At 47.3% G+C, this 22,364-nt stretch overlaps 1 protein-coding gene across 2 annotated transcripts in view; it reads right to left on the bottom strand.

Annotated features, from left to right (window-relative positions):
• LOC106565716 (ras association domain-containing protein 5) overlaps nucleotides 1-20,923 on the bottom strand; it is a 43,566-nt gene extending 22,643 nt beyond the window's left edge. Inside the window, exon 1 of one of the 2 annotated variants that reach the window (XM_014133127.3) lies at nucleotides 19,712-20,923. In XM_014133127.3, coding sequence (XP_013988602.3) covers nucleotides 19,712-20,672 — 961 coding nt within the window. In that variant the 5' untranslated portion in view covers nucleotides 20,673-20,923. Of the gene's footprint in view, nucleotides 1-9,959; nucleotides 11,142-19,711 lie in introns of those variants that run through there. The other variant, XM_014133129.3, reaches the window with a different exon arrangement.
• Between the last annotated feature and the right edge of the window lie 1,441 nt (nucleotides 20,924-22,364).

Consider the following 22,364-nt stretch of genomic DNA (forward strand, 5'->3'; position numbering starts at 1 on the left):
CATTTCAGTTGAAGGCTTTCAGTTGGACAACTGACTAGGTATCTCCCCTTTCCCTTCCCTACACAGAATTTAACAGTAAACATAGTATGTTCCCCCTCCATCGCCCAGCATCAGTCAGTCAGTCAGTCAGTCAGTCAGTCAGTCAGTCCGTCAGTCCGTCAGTCCGTCCGTCAGTCCGTCCGTCTGTCAGTCAGTCTGTCCATCTGTCAGTCTGTCCATCTGTCTGTCACTCAGTATGTCCATCTGTCTGTCAGTCCGTCTGTCCATCTGTCTGTCAGTCCGTCTGTCCATCTGTCTGTCTGTCTGTCCATCTGTCAGTCTGTCCATCTGTCTGTCAGTCAGTCTGTCCATCTGTCTGTCTGTCAGTCTGTCCATCTGTCTGTCAGTCCCTCCGTCCGTTCGTCCGTCAGTCAGTCTGTCCATCTGTCTGTCAGTCAGTCTGTCCATCTGTCTGTCAGTCCGTCCGTCCATCTGTCTGTCAGTCCCTCCGTCCGTCCGTCCGTCTGTCAGTCTGTCAGTCCATCTGTCTGTCAGTCTGTCAGTCCATCTGTCTGTCAGTCAGTCCATCTGTCTGTCAGTCCATCTGTCTGTCAGTCTGTGAGTCCATCTGTCTGTCAGTCAGTCCATCTGTCTGTCAGTCCATCTGTCTGTCAGTCCATCTGTCTGTCAGTCCATCTGTCTGTCAGTCCGTCTGTCCATCTGTCTGTCTGTCAGTCTGTCAGTCCATCTGTCTGTCTGTCAGTCCATCTGTCTGTCAGTCCATCTGTCTGTCAGTCAGTCTGTCCATCTGTCTGTCAGTCCATCTGTCTGTCAGTCCGTCTGTCCATCTGTCTGTCAGACCGTCCGTCTGTCTGTCAGACCGTCCGTCCATCTATCTGTCAGTCAGTCTGTCCATCTGTCTGTCAGTCAGTCTGTCCATCTGTCTGTCAGTCCATCTGTCTGTCAGTCCGTCTGTCCATCTGTCTGTCAGTCAGTCTGTCCATCTGTCTGTCAGTCCGTCTGTCCATCTGTCTGTCTGTCAGTCCATCTGTCTGTCAGTCCATCTGTCTGTCAGTCAGTCTGTCCATCTGTCTGTCAGTCCATCTGTCTGTCAGACCGTCCGTCCATCTGTCTGTCAGTCCGTCTGTCCATCTGTCAGTCCGTCTGTCCATCTGTCTGTCAGTCCGTCTGTCCATCTGTCTGTCTGTCTGTCCATCTGTCAGTCTGTCCATCTGTCTGTCAGTCAGTCTGTCCATCTGTCTGTCTGTCAGTCTGTCCATCTGTCTGTCAGTCCCTCCGTCCGTTCGTCCGTCAGTCAGTCTGTCCATCTGTCTGTCAGTCAGTCTGTCCATCTGTCTGTCAGTCCGTCCGTCCATCTGTCTGTCAGTCCCTCCGTCCGTCCGTCCGTCTGTCAGTCTGTCAGTCCATCTGTCTGTCAGTCAGTCCATCTGTCTGTCAGTCCATCTGTCTGTCAGTCTGTGAGTCCATCTGTCTGTCAGTCAGTCCATCTGTCTGTCAGTCAGTCCATCTGTCTGTCAGTCCATCTGTCTGTCAGTCCATCTGTCTGTCAGTCCGTCTGTCCATCTGTCTGTCTGTCAGTCTGTCAGTCCATCTGTCTGTCTGTCAGTCCATCTGTCTGTCAGTCCATCTGTCTGTCAGTCAGTCTGTCCATCTGTCTGTCAGTCCATCTGTCTGTCAGTCCGTCTGTCCATCTGTCTGTCAGACCGTCCGTCTGTCTGTCAGACCGTCCGTCCATCTATCTGTCAGTCAGTCTGTCCATCTGTCTGTCAGTCAGTCTGTCCATCTGTCTGTCAGTCCATCTGTCTGTCAGTCCGTCTGTCCATCTGTCTGTCAGTCAGTCTGTCCATCTGTCTGTCAGTCCGTCTGTCCATCTGTCTGTCTGTCAGTCCATCTGTCTGTCAGTCCATCTGTCTGTCAGTCAGTCTGTCCATCTGTCTGTCAGTCCATCTGTCTGTCAGACCGTCCGTCCATCTGTCTGTCAGTCCGTCCGTCCATCTGTCAGTCCGTCCGTCCATCTGTCTGTCAGTCCGTCCGTCCGTCTGTCTGTCTGCCTTCCTGACTTTGCTAATCTGCACAGAATGCAGAATTACAGATAGAGAGAGAGAGACACACACTCCACACAACCACACATTATTCTTAGTATTTTAAATGTTTGTTTTTCTTTGTTTTCTTCTACTCAGTATTTTTTGAAGTAGTAGTGTTGTTATTTGGTTGTGGTGTTCTTAGTTTAAATGTGTGTTGCTGTTGTTGTCCATTAGCGTTCTGCATTTAGTCATGCTCTGCATTTAGTCATGTTCTGCATTTAGTCATGTTCTGCATTTAGTCATGTTCTGCATTTAGTCATGTTCTGCATTTAGTCATGTTCTGCGTTTTGAGTGGACCCCAGGAAGAACAGCTGCTCTCTCTTCAGCAGTCAATGGGGATCCGAATAAAAATCAGAAATCACACTGTACCCTCCTTTGGTCATCACAAACACGCCCATGCCTTCCTACCCCCTCATCCCCTCCGTATGGCCTGGTCCAACACTGGTCTCACACACACAGGGCGTCTCGGGTTACAGACGCAGAGGGGTTTGTCTGGCTCCTTGAGCATTGTCTCACTAGACTGGACATAGAGACAAACCCATGGTAGAGGAGAGAGAGGAAGGGAGGGAAAGAGGCGTGGGGGAGATGAGGACGAGGGAGAGAGACAGCAGCGGGTGCAGAGAGCTGATGATGTAGTCATCCTCTATCTGCAGTGAGGATGGAGCCTGAGGCCCTGGTAACACAGGGCCTTAATGTTTCTCACAGGATTTACCTGGAAAAGACCATATCTAACAGACAGAGCTGCAATTTCCAAACCCTCTCTTCAGTAGGGACAGGGGCAGTTGGAAATCCCCTCAGGAAAAATAAATAAGGGAAACTGGAATGACAGAGGATGAAAAGAAAGAGAGAGGGAAAGAGAGAGAGAGATAGAGAGAGGGAAAGTGTGAGAGAGAGAGAGAAAGCGAGAGAGAGGGAAATAGAAAGAGAGGGAAATAGAAAGAGAAAGAGAGAGAAAGAGAGAGAGGGAGAAAGAGGGACATAGAAAGAGAGAAAGAGAGAGAAAGCGAGAGAGAGGGAAATAGAAAGAGAAAGAGGGAGAAAGAGAAAGAGGGACATAGAAAGAGAGAAAGAGAGAGAAAGCGAGAGAGAGGGAAATAGAAAGAGAAAGAGGGAGAAAGAGAAAGAGGGACATAGAAAGAGAGAAAGAGAGAGAAAGAGAGAGAGAGAGAGAGAGAGAGGGTGTCAGCACCCCTTTTTGTTTTCTATGGAAGGGTAATCATTCCATGACAGAAAATGACTGGTATTAAGAGCTGTTGGGACAACAGACACCAAAGGGACCAAAGAGGCACGCACACAGTGCTCTGAAATCAGAGTAGATAGCCAGAGCGAATTTACGAACGCACCCGAATTAACAATGTCCATTGAGAACGCACAAAGAAGGTACCACTTAGCTAAGCTAAGAATGACATGAATAATCAAGTCAATAAACGTTGGGTAGTTAGTTAGTTAGCATATAGTTAATATACTGGCAAGTTCGATGTATTAGTAGCCAACTAACATTAGGTAGCCAGCTAACATACCGGTACATACTGTTGTAATGATATGCTATGTGGTTCGTAAGGATAGCGTAGCTAACACATTTTCTGCCAACATAACGTGTAACGGAACTTATTTGAAAAGTCTTTATTTTATTACATTGCTCAAGATTTTCTTAACATTTGTCATAATTAGTTAAAGCAATACATTTGTATCCGTTCTCGTCGGACTTCATCTGCATATTTCACGCCATTTTCTTCAAATGTTAAAAACGTTGTGAAGCCACGGCTATTTTCTGAAGAATTGCATTATGGGGCCTAAAAGCACTGAAATAGTGTCCACTGCTTGTATGCTTAGTATTTTGGCAAATTTAGTGCGATATCCGTGAACTTTTGGAATACTAACTATATCCATACTATGACCAATAAGCAAACTATATACTCAATTTATGTCACAAATAGTATGGTTAGTGCGGTTAGTATGAGTATTCAAACACAGCTCATGTTTCTTGTGTTCATATTGGCACAGATCACTGTCTGTTCATGTGCACTGGAGGTCCACACAGAGGAACCTGTCTGTCTGTCTGTCTGTCTGCTGTCTGTCTGTCTGTCTGTCTGTCTGTCTGTCTGTCTGTCTGTCTGTCTGTCTGTCTGTCTGTCTGTCTGTCTGTCTGTCTGTCTGTCTGTCAACCTTCCTAAAGAGCGTTGCACACGCAGTGAGAATTCCTGAGAGCTCCCACACTCCACACAGTCAGTCCCCCCTGAGGCTCTGAGCTCTTAAATCCCCCAGCCATCAGAGGGAATCTCCTCCTTGTCAAACAAGCAGTCACTTCCCTTACAGCCTCACCACACTAACATTACTGTACTGAACCTCACTTCTCCTACAGTCACATGATTGGAACACTGGACTTCTCACAGCACAACTCATATAACCTCTCTCTCTCTCTCTCCTTTCTCTAGGGTTCTGAACAATCCCTTCCCCTACAAAGACACACCACTATGGTGCAGTGTGTTACTTCCTTGAGCCATGCTGTGGTCAGAGCTGTAGAATCCTCTGCAGTACCGGGAACTCAGGGGGGATTTTAGAAATGAGGGGAAATACTGATGGCTCTGTCAAAGATACTCACTCACTCTCCTCTCCTCTCCTCTCCTCTCCTCTCCTCTCCTCTCTCCTCTCCTCTCCTCTCCTCTCCTCTCCTCTCCTCTCCTCTCCTCTCCTCTCCTCTCCTCTCCTCTCCCCTGACAATCGCCAGGACATTTTATGCTGACACCCCTTTCTTTCTCCCCTCCCTCCTTTCTGTCAGAATCAGCTGCGTCGGCAGCCTTTTCTGCTGCTTTCTAGAGCAGCTGGTGCCGGAGGCTGTAACCTTTATAACCTTGAGACCGGCCATGTCCCTCTGTGTAGCACTGCTGCAGTCACACACACAAACAAACTGTTTCAGCCTCTGACCCAGCTCACACTGTACGTACACGCACACCTCTTCCACCACACCTCTCTTGCATCACAGACACTTCACCATTCCTCTCTCTCCCTCACATACATCCTGTGGCCATCAGCCGCTCACCCAGCCTAGATACAGCCTGAATAAACAGCTTGTGCTCTGACCCAGCCTATACCAGCCAAAGCCAACAAACCCTAACCCATTAGCTGAACCAAAACTGGCTGCGATCCCCATTTGAAGCTCCTGTGTGTGTGTGTGTGTGTGTGTGTGTGTGTGTGTGTGTGTGTGTGTGTGTGTGTGTGTGTGTGTGTGTGTGTGTGTGTGTGTGTGTGTGTGTGTGTACTGGATCCAGTGACACCAATCTGAATCTACCTTCCTCTCCTCATCCTATCCCTCCCTCCTTCCTTCCACATTTCTTACAGGCTACAGCTCACACAGTAGAGACAAGGCTGAACCAAAACACAGAACTGTCCCTGTCTCTCAGGCAACAGAAGAGACAAGGCTGAACCAAAACACAGGACTGTCCCTGTCTCTCAGGCAACAGAAGAGACAAGGCTGAACCAAAACACAGGACTGTCCCTGTCTCTCAGGCAACAGAAGAGACAAGGCTGAACCAAAACACAGGACTGTCCCTGTCTCTCAGGCAACAGAAGAGACAAGGCTGAACCAAAACACAGGACTGTCCCTGTCTCTCAGGCAACAGAAGAGACAAGGCTGAACCAAAACACAGGACTGTCCCTGTCTCTCAGGCAACAGAAGAGACAAGGCTGAACCAAAACACAGGACTGTCCCTGTCTCTCAGGCAACAGAAGAGACAAGGCTGAACCAAAACACAGGACTGTCCCTGTCTCTCAGGCAACAGAAGAGACAAGGCTGAACCAAAACACAGGACTGTCCCTGTCTCTCAGGCAACAGAAGAGACAAGGCTGAACCAAAACACAGGACTGTCCCTGTCTCTCAGGCAACAGAAGAGACAAGGCTGAACCAAAACACAGGACTGTCCCTGTCTCTCAGGCAACAGAAGAGACAAGGCTGAACCAAAACACAGGGCTGTCCCTGTCTCTCAGGCAACAGAAGAGACAAGGCTGAACCAAAACACAGGGCTGTCCCTGTCTCTCAGGCAACAGAAGAGACAAGGCTGAACCAAAACACAGGGCTGTCCCTGTCTCTCAGGCAACAGAAGAGACAAGGCTGAACCAAAACACAGGGCTGTCCCTGTCTCTCAGGCAACAGAAGAGACAAGGCTGAACCAAAACACAGGGCTGTCCCTGTCTCTCAGGCAACAGAAGAGACAAGGCTGAACCAAAACACAGGGCTGTCCCTGTCTCTCAGGCAACAGAAGAGACAAGGCTGAACCAAAACACAGGGCTGTCCCTGTCTCTCAGGCAACAGAAGAGACAAGGCTGAACCAAAACACAGGGCTGTCCCTGTCTCTCAGGCAACAGAAGAGACAAGGCTGAACCAAAACACAGGGCTGTCCCTGTCTCTCAGGCAACAGAAGAGACAAGGCTGAACCAAAACACAGGGCTGTCCCTGTCTCTCAGGCAACAGAAGAGACAAGGCTGAACCAAAACACAGGGCTGTCCCTGTCTCTCAGGCAACAGAAGAGACAAGGCTGAACCAAAACACAGGGCTGTCCCTGTCTCTCAGGCAACAGAAGAGACAAGGCTGAACCAAAACACAGGACTGTCCCTGTCTCTCAGGCAACAGAAGAGACAAGGCTGAACCAAAACACAGGACTGTCCCTGTCTCTCAGGCAACAGAAGAGACAAGGCTGAACCAAAACACAGGACTGTCCCTGTCTCTCAGGCAACAGAAGAGACAAGGCTGAACCAAAACACAGGACTGTCCCTGTCTCTCAGGCAACAGAAGAGACAAGGCTGAACCAAAACACAGGACTGTCCCTGTCTCTCAGGCAACAGAAGAGACAAGGCTGAACCAAAACACAGGACTGTCCCTGTCTCTCAGGCAACAGAAGAGACAAGGCTGAACCAAAACACAGGACTGTCCCTGTCTCTCAGGCAACAGAAGAGACAAGGCTGAACCAAAACACAGGACTGTCCCTGTCTCTCAGGAAACAGAACGGACAAGGCCAAACCAAAACAGATAACTTACCCTGTCTCCTAGGCAACAGAAGAGACAAGGCCAAATCAAAACACAGAACTGTCCCTGCCTCCCAGGAAACAGAGGAGAGAAGGCTGGGACATGATCTAACAGAACACACATATCACATAGTCACACGCATCTGTGTGTATATCTACAGCTGACACCACACAGCAGAGTGACACCCTGAACACTAAGCTAGTCAATCACAGAGTGGGGAGATTCTGAGTGAACTAGAGCTAGCCAACGAAAGAGAGATGCTGTGAGAGGTCTGAAAGAATGGATGATAGGTGATTTTGCTAGGGCGCATTTCTGAAGGTGACAATCACATGCCTCTCTACAACCTATTTCAGACAGAATTCATGGTATGACACGGCGCGCGCACACAAACACACATACAATCGCTCTGTCAGGCCTGTGCCACCCACACACACCAGTTATAACCAGCGTGGACGGGCAGAGGAAGTAGCAGTCCAAGGAGAGAAATACACCAACACACTCAGAGATAGGAGGTCATGAGGTTTTGCTGAAATAATAAAACTCCTGGTCCTCGACAGGAGGACAGTAGAGACAACAACAGAAACAGAGAATCAACATATTTCTACTGGTAAGGCAGAGTGGTGGACAGCGGAGGAGGTATTGGGAACTTTGGGGCTGGAAGAGGATGGGATTCCATCCGCCATCTTGGTCAGTTAGTTAGTTCATCACAGAAGCCGTAGTATACAAAATCATGACAATTAGGAGGAGAGAAGTCAGCCAGTAGGAAAGAGTCATTTTAGGTAGGCAATGAAATGTTTTGATACAATGATCTAACATGAAGAAGAAAATGAGACCTAGAGCATAAAGAGCTTATTTACATTAAAGTGAAGTTCTATCAATCAAATGTATTCATAAAGCCCGTTTTACATCAGCTGATGTCACAAAGTGTTATACAGAAACCCAGCCTAAAACCCCAAACAGCAAACAGCAAGCAATGCAGATGTAGAAGCACAGTGGCTAGGAAAAACTCCCTAGAAAGGGAAGGAACCTAGGAAGAAACCTAGAGAGGAACCAGGCTCTGAGGGGTGGCCAGTCCTCTTCTGGCTGTGCCGGGTGGAGATTATAACAGTACAAGGCCATATATGAAATATTTCAACTGCTCCACTAGCCCTGATAGATATGACTCTCTAGAGGAGGGATGGACCACTGACCCAGCCTACACCAGCCAAAGCCAACAAACCCCATCAGCTGAACCAAAACTGTGCCAAGAGTGTCCAGAGCTGTCATCAAGGCAAAGGGAGGCTACTTTGAAGAATCTCAAATAGAAAATATATTTTGATTTGTTTAACACCTTTTTGGTTACTACATGATTCCATATGTGTTATTTCATAGTTTTGATGTCTTCACTATTATTCTACAATGTAGAAAATAGTACAAATAAAGAAAAACCCTTCATTGAGTAGGTGTGTCCAAACTTTTGACTGGTACTGTATGTATGTACTTATTTTCTTTACATTATTCGAGGTCTGACAACACTGCATCTTTTTTGTTATTTTGACCAGTTGTCATTTTCTGCAAATAAATGCTCTAAATGACAATATTTTTATTTGGAATTTGGGAGAAATGTTGTCAGTAGTTTATAGAATAAAACAAAAATGTTCATTTTACCCAAACACAGACCTATAAATAGTAAAACCAGAGAAACGGATCCTTTTGCAGTGGTCTCTTCATTTTTTCCAGAACTGTATATATATATATTTACTGTGTTTTATTGTAGTTAAGAGAGTTAAGTAGTTTAACTGTACAAACGGATTAACTGCACAGTTGACTGCATGTGTGGATGTGTGTACACAGACCCACGAGCCACTGCAGCCCCTCATGATGTGTTCAGATATTTTGTGACCCCCATCAAAGTTGCCCATGCCTGCTCTAGAGGGATTAGCTGGTCCACTGCTGATTGGTGGAGGGAGGGCTGTGACATCATGCAGGTGTAGTGACATGTTCTGGTCCCTTTGATAAACTGATTGATGTTTGGTCAGGACCTTAACAGCCCTTCACAGACAGCTCTAGAAGACACACACACAATACACACACACCATTGAGTTAAATGGTACACACACTCACGGATGCATGTACGCACGCAGACAAACACTTCAGTCCAATTTCTTATTTCAGTATGTTCATCTATAAATCTGTCTCCGGAGCCTCGTCTTTCTTCTACCATTGTGCAGACAGCATGTTCTCCTTGTATTACGCTCTGTCCCCACTCTGTATTTATCACTGGACACAACTGCGTCAGTCTTTCCCACTCTGTGAACAAAAACGCTAGGATCGATGCTAAACTCCATTCCAGGCCCCTAAGCAGTCAGTTCTATATGATATTCCCAGTACAGACCACAGGCAGACGGCTAGAATCTGGTTTTATAGGATCGTCCCCTCAGATTACAAATAAGGTTTATAAGAACACATTTATCATCGGATGATTTTGATGTTCAGAGTCATCTATCGGGAGAAATATGGGGGAGATAGGGTAAATCCAGAGAGATAGAGAGATTCTGAGTAACAGTATACAGTAGTTAAAAGGGTCATTGTAGAGATGTCCTTTTCTTGACATAATGTAACAATACTCCTACTCAGCACCTCTATCTTTATCTTCCTCTCTCCTCTCTTTCTTTTTATCTTCTGCTATCTGTTCTCTATCTACCATATCTTGCCATCTTACTCTCTGACACTCCTCTCAACCCTCCACCTTCTCTTTCTTTCTTCCTCTCTCTCTCTTCTTTCCTCCCATCTCCCTCCTTCTCCAGACCTGAGAAATGGATGCATTCATTGAGAGAACCATTGGAGGAGCTCCATCTCTCTCTCTCCCTCCATACCTGAGGAAGAGGTGATGAGTGATCCGTGGGAACTGGTTCTGCGGAGCATCCGTAGTCCGTCACTCCAGGAACGAGACTTTGGCAAGCGCCGTAACAGCCTTCCCAAACGCCTGGACACCTGACCAAAACACGCACTGCCCATATCTCCATCCTCACCCCCCAACTCACCCTCGCCCTCACCCCCCACCTCAGCCGTCAGATGCAGAGACAAGGATTGAGAACCTCTTAACTGGCTTACACCCTCACCTCTCTCCCCCGTCTCCACCGCTCTCTCACCCTCCTCTACCCCCCACCCCACCATCAACGGTGCTACCTGTGTCCGGCTGGGAGCATGGCACCACCTCGCTGGCACCGTCCTGTACCCCAGGCCGCCAGCTCCCTCCGGCGAATGCCCTCTGCCCCTCTCCTGCCTGCGGCTGAGGGGCTCCCTGTCGGTCCGAGGGCTGCCAGCTCGCCAGCCTCCCCAGTGCCCGCCATCCCAGCGCCACCACTCACCCAGCTGTGCCACGCTCCAAACCAGCACCCCGTCCACCTCTCGCTTTGCCACCCCGTACACACACAGACCTCACACACACCTAGCTCTTACCTCACACACACACACACACTCAGACACACCGCCTCCTCTTCTTCCCTTACCCCTCCGATAGTCAGCACACACACACACCTCTAACCCTGACAGTCCTCACACCTCAGCTTGCCTCTCTCCCCTCCCTCCTTCTCTCCCTCATCCTCTGTGAAGCGTTTCCTCACTGCTCACACATACCCCTACCCTCAACCTATCCTCACCCCTCCGCTGGCATCGCTCCAACTCATTCACTTGTTTTGTAGCTGATGGACTCCGTGTTCTCTTGTTCTTTCTCTATCTCTCAGCTCTCTGTGACTCTGCTGCAGCACCCACACACTCTGCAGCAGCAGACAGCTTAAAGAGACAGAGCCCCAACACTACACACTCAAACTCATCATTGCTCGCTCCCCCCATCTCTCGCTCTCTCTATCACTGGCTTCCCCTCTCTAGTCCTCCTTGTCTATCAAAATATTTGTCCATCTCCAGGGTCACTGGACATCTTCCTGGTCACACGCCAATAACACAGTAAACATGCTAGAGCAGAGCACCGCAGTGCTGGATACTGTCTCCCAAATGCTGTCTCAACTTCCACCGCCTCCTTTCCCTCTGTCTCTCCCTCGCTCTCCTCCAATTGCGCCATCTCTCCCTCTCCCTCGCTCACTCTCCTCCAATTGCTCCATCTATCTCTCTCTCCCTCTTCCAATCGCGCCCTCTCTCCTTTGCTCTCCTCCAATTGCTCCATCTCTCTCTCTCCCTCGCTCTTCTCCAATCGCGCCATTCTCTCTCTCTCTCCTGTGTGAATATCACAGTCTGGTAAGTGAAATGATTCACCACAAAACATCCCAGAAATGGTGGTAAATCTTTTTACTGTATGACATGCATCGCACCAGCTCTCTGTATGTGTGAGTGTGTTTGTGTGTCTGTCTGTGTGTTTTTGTATGTGTGTATGTGCATATCTTGGTATATATATGATACACACTCCATTGGCTATTAATATGCCCTGGAGAAGACATTGAGAGGGCTGCTGGGACTTTTCCTGCCCTACTTCTGAGCCTGATGAGTTTGGAGGCACAGGATGTACCAGCCTTCATCAAATCACACACACACACACACACACACACACACACACACACACACACACACACACACACACACACCTATATTACATAATCATCTGCAACAGCATAAGTAATATAGATATGATTATGACACCAGTTATATCATCAATAGCACCATCTCTCCATGCACTGCTGAACTAGCAGCCACTTAATACATTCTGTTTTACACTACGGTCTTCTTCTTTGTGTGTGTGTGTGTGTGTAGCACCTGTTGTCTGCCCACTCCTCCTTTCTCTAACACCCTTTAAGACGAGGCAGTTACACACACACTGCAGTCTCCACAAGCCACCTTTGAGCAGTCCCAGGACCTGCCAAGGGCACCCTAAATATAGCCTGAGTAAAACTCCCCACAGATCTGTCACACATATAGGAGAACTGCATCAGCTCTCTCTCTCTCACACACACACACACACACACACACACACACACGAGATAGTCTCTTATGTGAAGACAACATCACTCGTTGGTATTCATCCCATGGCAGCCATAACAGTTCAACTAATATTTGAAATCTTTAACCACATTTCCTTATTCTTTAAAAAAAATCTTTAAACCTAACCCTAGCTCCATGTCCACACCCTGGCTCAACCCTAACCCTAGCCATAACCCTAACCCTAACCATGCCATAAAGTCATGATGAAGGGGTGAATAGAAAGCTCGGAGGAAGCATCATGACATTGAGTTGTAAAGTTTCTAATGTCTCTCTATGACTGACAACATCCCGCACAAACTTTGAACATTTCTGCATGCCTGGCCCAATGTTGAACTCTCTGCTCAGACGAGACTAGCGTGGTGAGAAGGGGTTATGTTAGACAGTTGTAGATATGATATGCTGGTGGTTTATTAAACATGTGTAGCAGTGGTATGTGTGTACAGGAAGCTAAGAGCCATTAACACCCTCTGCTTCCTCTGCTGGAGTCAAAAGGAGCTTTGAGAGTAACACACAGTCAGACTGCTAATGCTGCTGCTGAAGACAAGGCCAGCACTGTGTAGGGGATGGGACAGGGCATAGGGTTTAGGATACAGGGAGGGCACAGGGAGGGGACAGGTTATACTTTAGGGAGGGCATAGGGAGAGTATCTCCATAAGCTTCCAGTATACTAGCTACCAATGAAGAGAGCTTCGTTAGGCCTAAGGCAACAGTGACATCACAACCAGCCAAAATAAACAGGCTCACTGCAAGAGGAGGGTTGATCTCCTATTTTCTCTGCTATGGTAGCCTAGTGGTTAGAGCATTGGGCCAGTAACCAAAACGTTGCTGGATTGAATCCCAGAGCTGAAAAGGTACAAATCTGTCGTTCTGCCCCTGAGCAAGGCAGTTAACCCACTGTTCCCCGGGCACCGAAGACGTGGATGTTGATTAAGGCAGTCCCCCACACCTCTCTGATTCAGAGGGGTTGGGTTAAATGCAGAAGACACATTTCAGTTGAAGGCTTTCAGTTGGACAACTGACTAGGTATCTCCCTTTATCCTTTCCTTTCAGTTTCTGCTAAAATTTCCCCAGTCTGTCTGCCTGCCTAGCGTGTCATCAGTGGCAGTGTCACTCCCCATGTTTCCCATGGAAGCAGTGACCAAAGACTGACTCAACGCCTGGAGAGAGAGAGAACAGAAGCGAGAGAGAACAGGAGTGAGAGAGAACAGGAGAGAGAGAAAGAACAGGAGTGAGAGAGAACAGGAGAGAGAAAGAACAGGAGTGAGAGAGAGAGAGAGAGAGAGAGAGAGAGAGAGAGTGTGTGTGTGTGTGTATATCTATGTGTGACTTTCTACGACAGCAACTTTAGAGACCTTTAATTAAAAGATAACTCTATCATTTTGTGAGGTTGCAGTTTTAGACCAAGGAGGAGTAAAGTAAGAAACTGTACAGTATTGGGCTTCCCTCAGGCACAAAATGGTTGTAATGCAACACTCACGATCAGGTTCATTAGGAAGTGGTGGTGGTGGATGGAGTGTGTGAGTGGAAGCTCTATGTGGAACACACACGCACACACACAATATTAATACATATAGAGGGATTAGTGCTTCTAGTCCAAACGGCTCTATGAGATTATAACCTGCATTTTATTAAGACAATATGTACTATATGGCTCTAGAATGGATCCTATATATGTACACTACCGTTCAAAAGTTTGGGGTCACTTAGAAATGCATTTTCTAATGATCAATTAGCCTTTGAAAATTATAAACTTGGATTAGCTAACACAACGTGCCATTGGAACACAGTAGTGATGGTTGCTGATAATGGGCCTCTGTACACTTATGTAGATATTCCATTAAAAATCAGCCGTTTCCAGCTACAATAGTCATTTGCAACATTAACAATGTCTACACTGCATTTCTGATCAATTAGATGTTATTTTAATGGGCAAAAACAAGGACATTTCTAACTGTAGTGTATATATGTACTATGTGGATCTAGAATGGATCATTTACACTACCGGTTAAACATTTAAGAACACCTACTCATTCAAGGGTTTTTCTGGTAGAATGGTAGAATAATAGTGAAGACATCAAAACTATGAAATAACACATATGGAATCATCTAGTAACCAGAAAATTGCTAAACAAATCAAAATATATTTTAAATTTGAGATTCTTCAAATAGCCACCCTTTGCCTTGATGAACAGTGTCACATCTGGAGGAAACCTCGCACCATCACTACGGTGAAGCATGGCGGTGGCAGCGTCAGGATCGAGGCAAAGATGAACGGGGCAAAGTGCAGAGAGATCCTTAATGAAAACCTGCTCCAGATTGCCCAGGACCTCTGAATGTCCCTGAGTGGCCCAGCCAGAGCCCGGACTTGAACCTGATCTAACATCTCTGGAGAGACCTGAAAATAGTTGTGCAACAACGCTCCCCATACAACCTGACAGACCTTGAGAGGATCTGCAGAGAATAGGAGAAACTCCCCAAATACAGATGTGCCAAGCTTGTAGCGTCATACCCAAGAAGACTCAAGGCTGTAATCGCTGCCAAAGGTGCTTCAACAAAGTACTGAGTAAAGGGTCTGAATACTTATGTACAGTGCCTTGCGAAAGTATTCGGCCCCCTTGAACTTTGACCTTTTGCCACATTTCAGGCTTCAAACATAAAGATATAAAACTGTATTTTTTTGTGAAGAATCAACAACAAGTGGGACACAATCATGAAGTGGAACGAAATTCATTGGATATTTCAAACTTTTTTAACAAATAAAAAACTGAAAAATTGGCCGTGCAAAATTATTCAGCCCCTTTACTTTCAGTGCAGCAAACTCTCTCAAGAAGTTCAGTGAGGATCTCTGAATGATCCATTGTTGACCTAAATGACTAATGATGATAAATATAATCCACCTGTGTGTAATCAAGTCTCCGTATAAATGCACCTGCTCTGTGATAGTCTCAGAGGTCCGTTTAAAGCGCAGAGAGCATCATGAAGAACAAGGAACACACCAGGCAGGTCCGAGATACTGTTGTGGAGAAGTTTAAAGCCGGATTTGGATACAAAAAGATTTCCCAAGCTTTAAACATCCCAAGGAGCACTGTGCAAGCAATAATATTGAAATGGAAGGAGTATCAGACCACTGCAAATCTACGAAGACCCGGCCGTCCCTCTAAACTTTCAGCTCATACAAGGAGAAGACTGATCAGAGATGCAGCCAAGAGGCCCATGATCACACTGGATGAACTGCAGAGATCTACAGCTGAGGTGGGAGACTCTGTCCATAGGACAACAATCAGTCGCATACTGCACAAATCTGGCCTTTATGGAAGAGTGGCAAGAAGAAAGCCATTTCTTAAAGATATCCATAAAAAGTGTCGTTTAAAGTTTGCCACTAGCCACCTGGGAGACACACCAAACATGTGGAAGAAGGTGCTCTGGTCAGATGAAACCAAAATCGAACTTTTTGGCAACAATGCAAAACGTTATGTTTGGCGTAAAAGCAACACAGCTCATCACCCTGAACCCACCATCCCCACTGTCAAACATGGTGGTGGCAGCATCATGGTTTGGGCCTGCTTTTCTTCAGCAGGGGCAGGGAAGATGGTTAAAATTGATGGGAAGATGGATGGAGCCAAATACAGGACCATTCAGGAAGAAAACCTGATGGAGTCTGGAAAAGACCTGAGACTGGGACGGAGATTTGTCTTCCAACAAGACAATGATCCAAAACATAAAGCAAAATCTACAATAGAATGGTTCACAAATAAACATATCCAGGTGTTAGAATGGCCAAGTCAAAGTCCAGACCTGAATCCAATCGAGAATCTGTGGAAAGAACTGAAAACTGCTGTTCACAAACGCTCTCCATCCAACCTCACTGAGCTCGAGCTGTTTTGCAAGGAGGAATGGGCAAAAATTTCAGTCTCTCGATCTGCAAAACTGATAGAGACATACCCCAAGCGACTTACAGCTGTAATCGCAGCAAAATGTGGCGCTACAAAGTATTAACTTAAGGGGGCTGAATAATTTTGCACGCCCAATTTTTCAGTTTTTTATTTGTTAAAAAAGTTTGAAATATCCAATAAATTTCGTTCCACTTCATGATTGTGTCCCACTTGTTGTTGATTCTTCACAAAAAATGACAGTTTTATATCTTTATGTTTGAAGCCTGAAATGTGGCAAAAGGTCGAAAAGTTCAAGGGGGCCGAATACTTTTGCAAGGCACTGTAAATGTAATATTTCCGTTTTTTATTTTTAATAAATCTGCAACATTTAAAAAAACTGTTTTTCTTTGTCATTAAGGGGTATTGTGTGTAGATTGATGAGGGAAAAAAAACTATTTCATACATTTTTGAATAAGGATGTAACGTAACAAAATGTGGAAAACGTCAAGGGGTCTGAATACTTTCCGAATGCACTATATGGATCCCACAACTCCACACACACACACACACACACACACACACACACACACACACACACACACACACACGCACACGCACACGCACACGCACACGCACACGCACACGCACACACACACACAGTGTTGGCTAGTGTCAGTTCGGCGCTATAGTGTGTCTCGTCTCGGTCCAGTGATCCTCTGCTGATAGCACACTAAATCAGACAGCCCCGCAGCACTGAGCTCCCACTCTCCCCGCAGCACTGAGCTCCCACTCTCCCCGCAGCACTGAGCTCCCACTCTCCCCGCAGCACTGAGCTCCCACTCTCCCCGCAGCACTGAGCTCCCACTCTCCCCGCAGCACTGAGCTCCCTCTCTCCCCGCAGCACTGAGCTCCCACTCTCCCCGCAGCACTGAGCTCCCACTCTCCCTGCAGCACTGAGCTCCCACTCTCCCTGCAGCACTGAGCTCCTGTCTTCTTCCTCCATCGCTCTACTTCTCTCTCAAGTCAGATTTTATTGTTCTCATACACATATTTTGCAAATGTTATCGCAGGTGCAGCGAAATGCTTATGCTTCTAGTTCCAACAGCGTAGTATACCGAACAATAGAAAACAACACACACAAATCCAAAACATTTAAAGAAAAAAATAAGAAATGTAAATAATTTTAGTTCATTAATTGTTCAGCAGTCTTATGGCTTGGGGATAGAAGCTGTTAAGGAGCCTTGGTCCTAGACTTGGCACACCGGTACTGCTTGCCATGCGGTTGCAGAGAAAACAGTCCATGACTTGGGTGACTGGAGTCTTTGACAGTTTTTGGGGCTTTCCTCTGACACCGCCTTGTATATAGGTCCTGGGTGGCAGGAAGCTTGGCCCCAGTGATGTACTGTGCCGTAAGCACTACCCTCTATAGTGCCTTACAGTCAGATGCTGAGCAGTTACCATACCAGGCGGTGATGCAACAGGACAGGATGCTCTCGATGGTGCCGCTGTAGAACTTTGACGATCTGGGGACCCATGCCAAATATTTTTCTCCTGAGGGGGAAAAGGTGCTGTCATGCCCTCCGCACGAATGTCTTGGTGTGTTTGGACCATGACAGTTCGTTGGTGATGTGGATACCAAGGAACTTGAAACTCTCAACCCGCTCCACTACAGCCCTGTCGATGTTAACAGGGGCCTGTGCAGCTCCTTTGTCTTGCTCACATTTTGGGAGAGGTTGTTGTCCCGGCACCACACTGCCAGTTCTTTGTTCTCTGGCTGTCTCATTGTCGGTGTTCAGGCCTACCACTGTTGTGTCGTTAGCAAACTTAATGATGAATTTGGAGTCGTGATTGGCCCTGCAGTCGTGGGTGAACAGGGAGTACAGGAGGGGACTAAGCACACACCCCTGAGGGGCCCCAGTGTTGAGGATCAGCGTAGCAGACGTGTTGTTGCCTACCCTTACCACCTGGGTGCGGCCCGTCAGCAAGTCCAGGATCCAGTTGCAGAGGGAGGTGTTTAATCCCAGGGTCCTTAGTTTATTGATGAGCTTTGAGGGCACTATGGTGTTGAACACTGAGCTGTAATCAAAGCATTCTCACATAGGTGTTCCTTTTGTCCAGGTGGGAAAGGGTAGTGTGGAGTGCGATTGAGATTGCGTCCTCTGTGGATCTGTTGGGGCGGTATACAAATTGGGTCCTCGACTCTCTTTACCTATCATCTCTCTGCCCTCTACCTGCGCCCTCCCTGCGGCCTCTCCCCGTGCCCTCTCCCTGCGGCCTCTCCCCGTGCCCTCTCCCTGCGCCCTCTCCCCGTGGCCTCTCCCCGTGGCCTCTCTCTCCCCTTTGTTTCCTTTCTCCTCATCGCCAACTCTTCTCCTCCTTTATTCCTCTTTCCACTCTCTCTTACACTACCATTCTCTTCAATTTTCTTGCTCCCTCTTCTTCCCCTCCACACTTTAGTTCTCTCTGAGTCCTCTGTAGTCACTCACAGCCTCCCCATGACTGCTGACACACTGCCAGATCACTCACACTCACACACACACACACACACACACACACACACACACACACACACACACACACACACACATCAAACATGCTTGCTTGGTCTAACCCTCTTCAGCCCAGAGCAGTGAGGTGTGTGTTAAATCATTCTAATCTATGACCTGCTCTCTTCTCTATGCATCTGGCAGGACACCACCATTATGTCATCTGAGCACCCTGACATAGAGCCTACATAGGACAGACAGAGTGGAGGAGTCCATGAAAGCCTGATTCACTGTTGTTGCGTTGTTAACACTGGAAGTAGAGCAGAAAGATGCTGTGTGTACCGAAGAAAGTAGTGTGATGTGTGTGAGAGAGAACAGCGGTGACAGAGGACAGCGGTGACAGAGAACCGTGGTGACAGAGAACCGTGGTGACAGAGAACCGTGGTGACAGAGGACCGTGGTGACAGAGGACCGTGGTGACAGAGGACCGTGGTGACAGAGAACTGTGGTGACAGAGAACCGTGGTGACAGAGAACCAGTAGGATTGAATGTGGGCTAGATGATACCTGAGCCATGTTAAAACACATACAGACACAAACATGCCACCCCCTTACCCTCCAGAGCAGTCACACATGAGAAGATAACTGGGACCAAAATACCCCCATACAGATATGACAATGGCAGATGACCTACGATAGTACTGACACATGCACTAGCTTAATATTCCATGAACAAAAGTATAACTCTAGACTTCCTAAACTAACTTTGTCCTCTCTCCTCTCTCTCTCTCTCACTCCCTCATTCCTGTCTCTCTGCGTAGGCTAATGCCTGAAACTGTGCTTGCAAATCACCTGTGACACTGAGACATTGGGAGGAAGGCGGGGGAGGGAGGAGGAGCAGAGGGGGACAGAGAGACGAGTCTGGGAGGACAAGATAATGAGGTTTCCATAGGAGGTTGCTGGCTGCAGCGCTGAATGCTTGGCAAAGTCACGCTCTCTGGCTCTCTCTGAAGAGTATATTGCTAGTCTAGTCCTGGCCTGATAGTGTGCTTCACATTTAAGCCAGACGCAACAGCCAAGCCTCATCTCCAAACTATGATGTCACAGCACATCCCTCAAAGCAATTCTGCACTATCATCCCATATCACACCAGGTGAAAGAAAAGCAATCAAGCACAAACCATCTCTATTATATTGTAGTAAAGCAACAGTTACACCTTCCTCCTGAAGAACTGGAAACGGATTTGTCCTCTACTGTCATGGTTTAGCCTACTACTTACTTTTACACTTGAGCGCCTGCTGGGCGTTGATTGGCTGGTTACAAACGTCGCACCAGTCCTGAGTAACTGTTCTGGTCCAGAACAGGTGGCCCTCTCCTGTCTGCGCCCGCACGCGCGGGTCCTCCTGGTCCTGGGAGGCAAATATTGACCAGGCCTCCTTCCGGTGTGGTTCTGTGCGCGCGAGTTTAACGACCCCTGTCCTTCCCTGTGTCAACCGCTCCATCGGTGGCCCCCCGGTGTCCCCTTTGGTACCCGGCCCGGTGGTCTCACCAGGGAGGCTGTGGGATGCGCGCATCCTGACTGGCCGGTCTCGATGTGAGTGTGCGTCAGTGTGTCCGTTTGTGGGCGCGCTTGATCTGTCACACTTGGCATCTGCTATCTGTTCGTTGGCCGATGTGCTTGACCGAACACTTGTGACGGTCTTCAGTGAACTCCCTCCGTCATCGGCATAGTCATTGCCGCTTGCCCTCCGTCCGCTTTGACCAGTGTCCTCCCTCCCCGCTGTCGTGTCTCTCTCGGTGTGCCCACAATCAGGCCTGCTGCTGTCGCTTTCTATGTCCAAGCTACGTGGCACCAGCCCCGGCTGAGCCCCACTTCTCACCCCGGGATTCCCCCCTCCTACCTCGGCTGCTGCTCTTTGGTTTTCCGGGGTCAGGGACGGGTTTAGCGGGGTTGCTGTGACTGCTGATAAGACCGACACCGAACCGCACTCCCGCTTCACCGATATCTTCCTGGTCACCATATTTCCCAGGGAGTATTTCCTCGGTAACGTTATTTTCTTCTTCCCGGTGGCCGTTATTTCCTTAAAGAAAAACTCCTGGTCTGGAGCTGGACGATGCTGTCTTGGTCCTACCACAACCACTGAAGCCATTGCCCTGCTACTAATACAATGCCCTAATAATGTGTGTGTATCGGTGTGTGTGCGGTGAATGTCAACTAAATTGAAGCGCGAGCCAGGCATGAAGTGTGACACATCTGCAACGACGATTCTGAAAGCGTTTAAATGCCACAGGGGAACGAGCACTCTTAAAGCGGCAGTGTGCTTAATCCAGGGATTATTCTGTGATTTTACATGACAGTGTAGACTAACCAGGGATTAAACTACTAGTAGGTTACTTCTACTAATACTACAGTACTATTATTATTTGTACTACTATTACAGTAGCCTACTACAACACTATTTATAGCCATGAAGTGCTTTGAAAGGCTGGTCATGGCTCACATCAACATCATCATGCTGGAAACCCTAGACCCACTCCAATTCGCATACCGCCCCAACAGATCCACAGATGACACAATCTCAATCGCACTCCACACTGCCCTTTCCCACCTGGACAAAAGGAACACCTATGTGAGAATGCTTTGATTACAGCTCAGTGTTCAACACCATAGTGCCCTCAAAGCTCACCAATAAACTAAGGACCCTGGGACTAAACACCTCCCTCTGCAACTGGATCTTGGACTTCCTGACGGGCCGCCCCCAGGTGGTAAGGGTAGGCAACAACACATCCGCCACGCTGATCCTCAACACAGGGGCCCCTCAGGTGTGCATGCTTAGTCCCCCCCCTGTACTCTCTTTTCACCCACGACTCCAACAACATCATTAAGTTTTCTGATGACATAACAGCCTGATCACCGACAACGATGAGAGCCTATAGGGAGGAGGTCAGAGACCTGGCCGTGTGGTGCCAGGACAACAACCTCTCCCTCAATGTGACAAAGGAGATGATCATGGACTACAGGGGCTGAAGTGGAGCGGGTCGAGAGTTTCAAGTTCCTTGGTGTCCACATCACCAATAAACTATCATGGTCCAAACACACCAAGACAGGTGTGAAGAGAGCACGACAACACCTTTTCCCCTTCAGGAGACTGAAAAAGATTTGGCATGGGTCCCCAGATCCAGCGCTAAATCTAGGATCAAAAGGATGCTTAACAGCTTCTACCCCAAAGCAATAAGACTGCTGAACAATGAATCAAATGGTCACCGGACTATTACATTGACCCCCCCCTTTGTTTTTACTCTGCTGCTACTCGCTGTTTATTATCTATGCATAGTCACTTTACAAATTACCTTGACTAACCTGTACCCCCTGCAAATGTGGTACGGTAGCCCCTGGATATAGCCTCGTTATGTCATTTTCTTGTTACTTTTTACTTTAGTTTATATAGTAAATATTTTCTTAACTCTATTTCTTGAACTGTATTGATGGTTAAGGGCTTGTACGTAAGCATTTAACAGTAAGGTTTACACTAAATACAATTTGATATGGGCCTACTATAGGCTACTACTACTGCACTATATTACTACTGCACTGCTATTATATTACTACTGCACTATATTACTTCTGCTACATTACTACTGCTACTTCTATATTATTACTACTATATTACTACTGCTACTATATTTCTACTGCTACTTCTATATTACTACTGCTACTATATAACTACTGCTACTATAAAACTACTGCTACTTCTATATTACTACTACTACTTCTATATTACTACTGCTACATTACTACTGCTACTTCTATATTACTACTGCTACTGCACTATATTACTACTGCTACATTACTACTGCTACTGCTACATTACATTACTACTGCTACTTCATTACTACTGCTACTATAACTACTGCTACTATATAACTACTGC

This window comes from Salmo salar, chromosome 12 (assembly GCF_965601325.2).
Source record: "Salmo salar chromosome 12, fSalSal1, whole genome shotgun sequence".
NCBI classification, from domain to species: domain Eukaryota; kingdom Metazoa; phylum Chordata; class Actinopteri; order Salmoniformes; family Salmonidae; genus Salmo; species Salmo salar.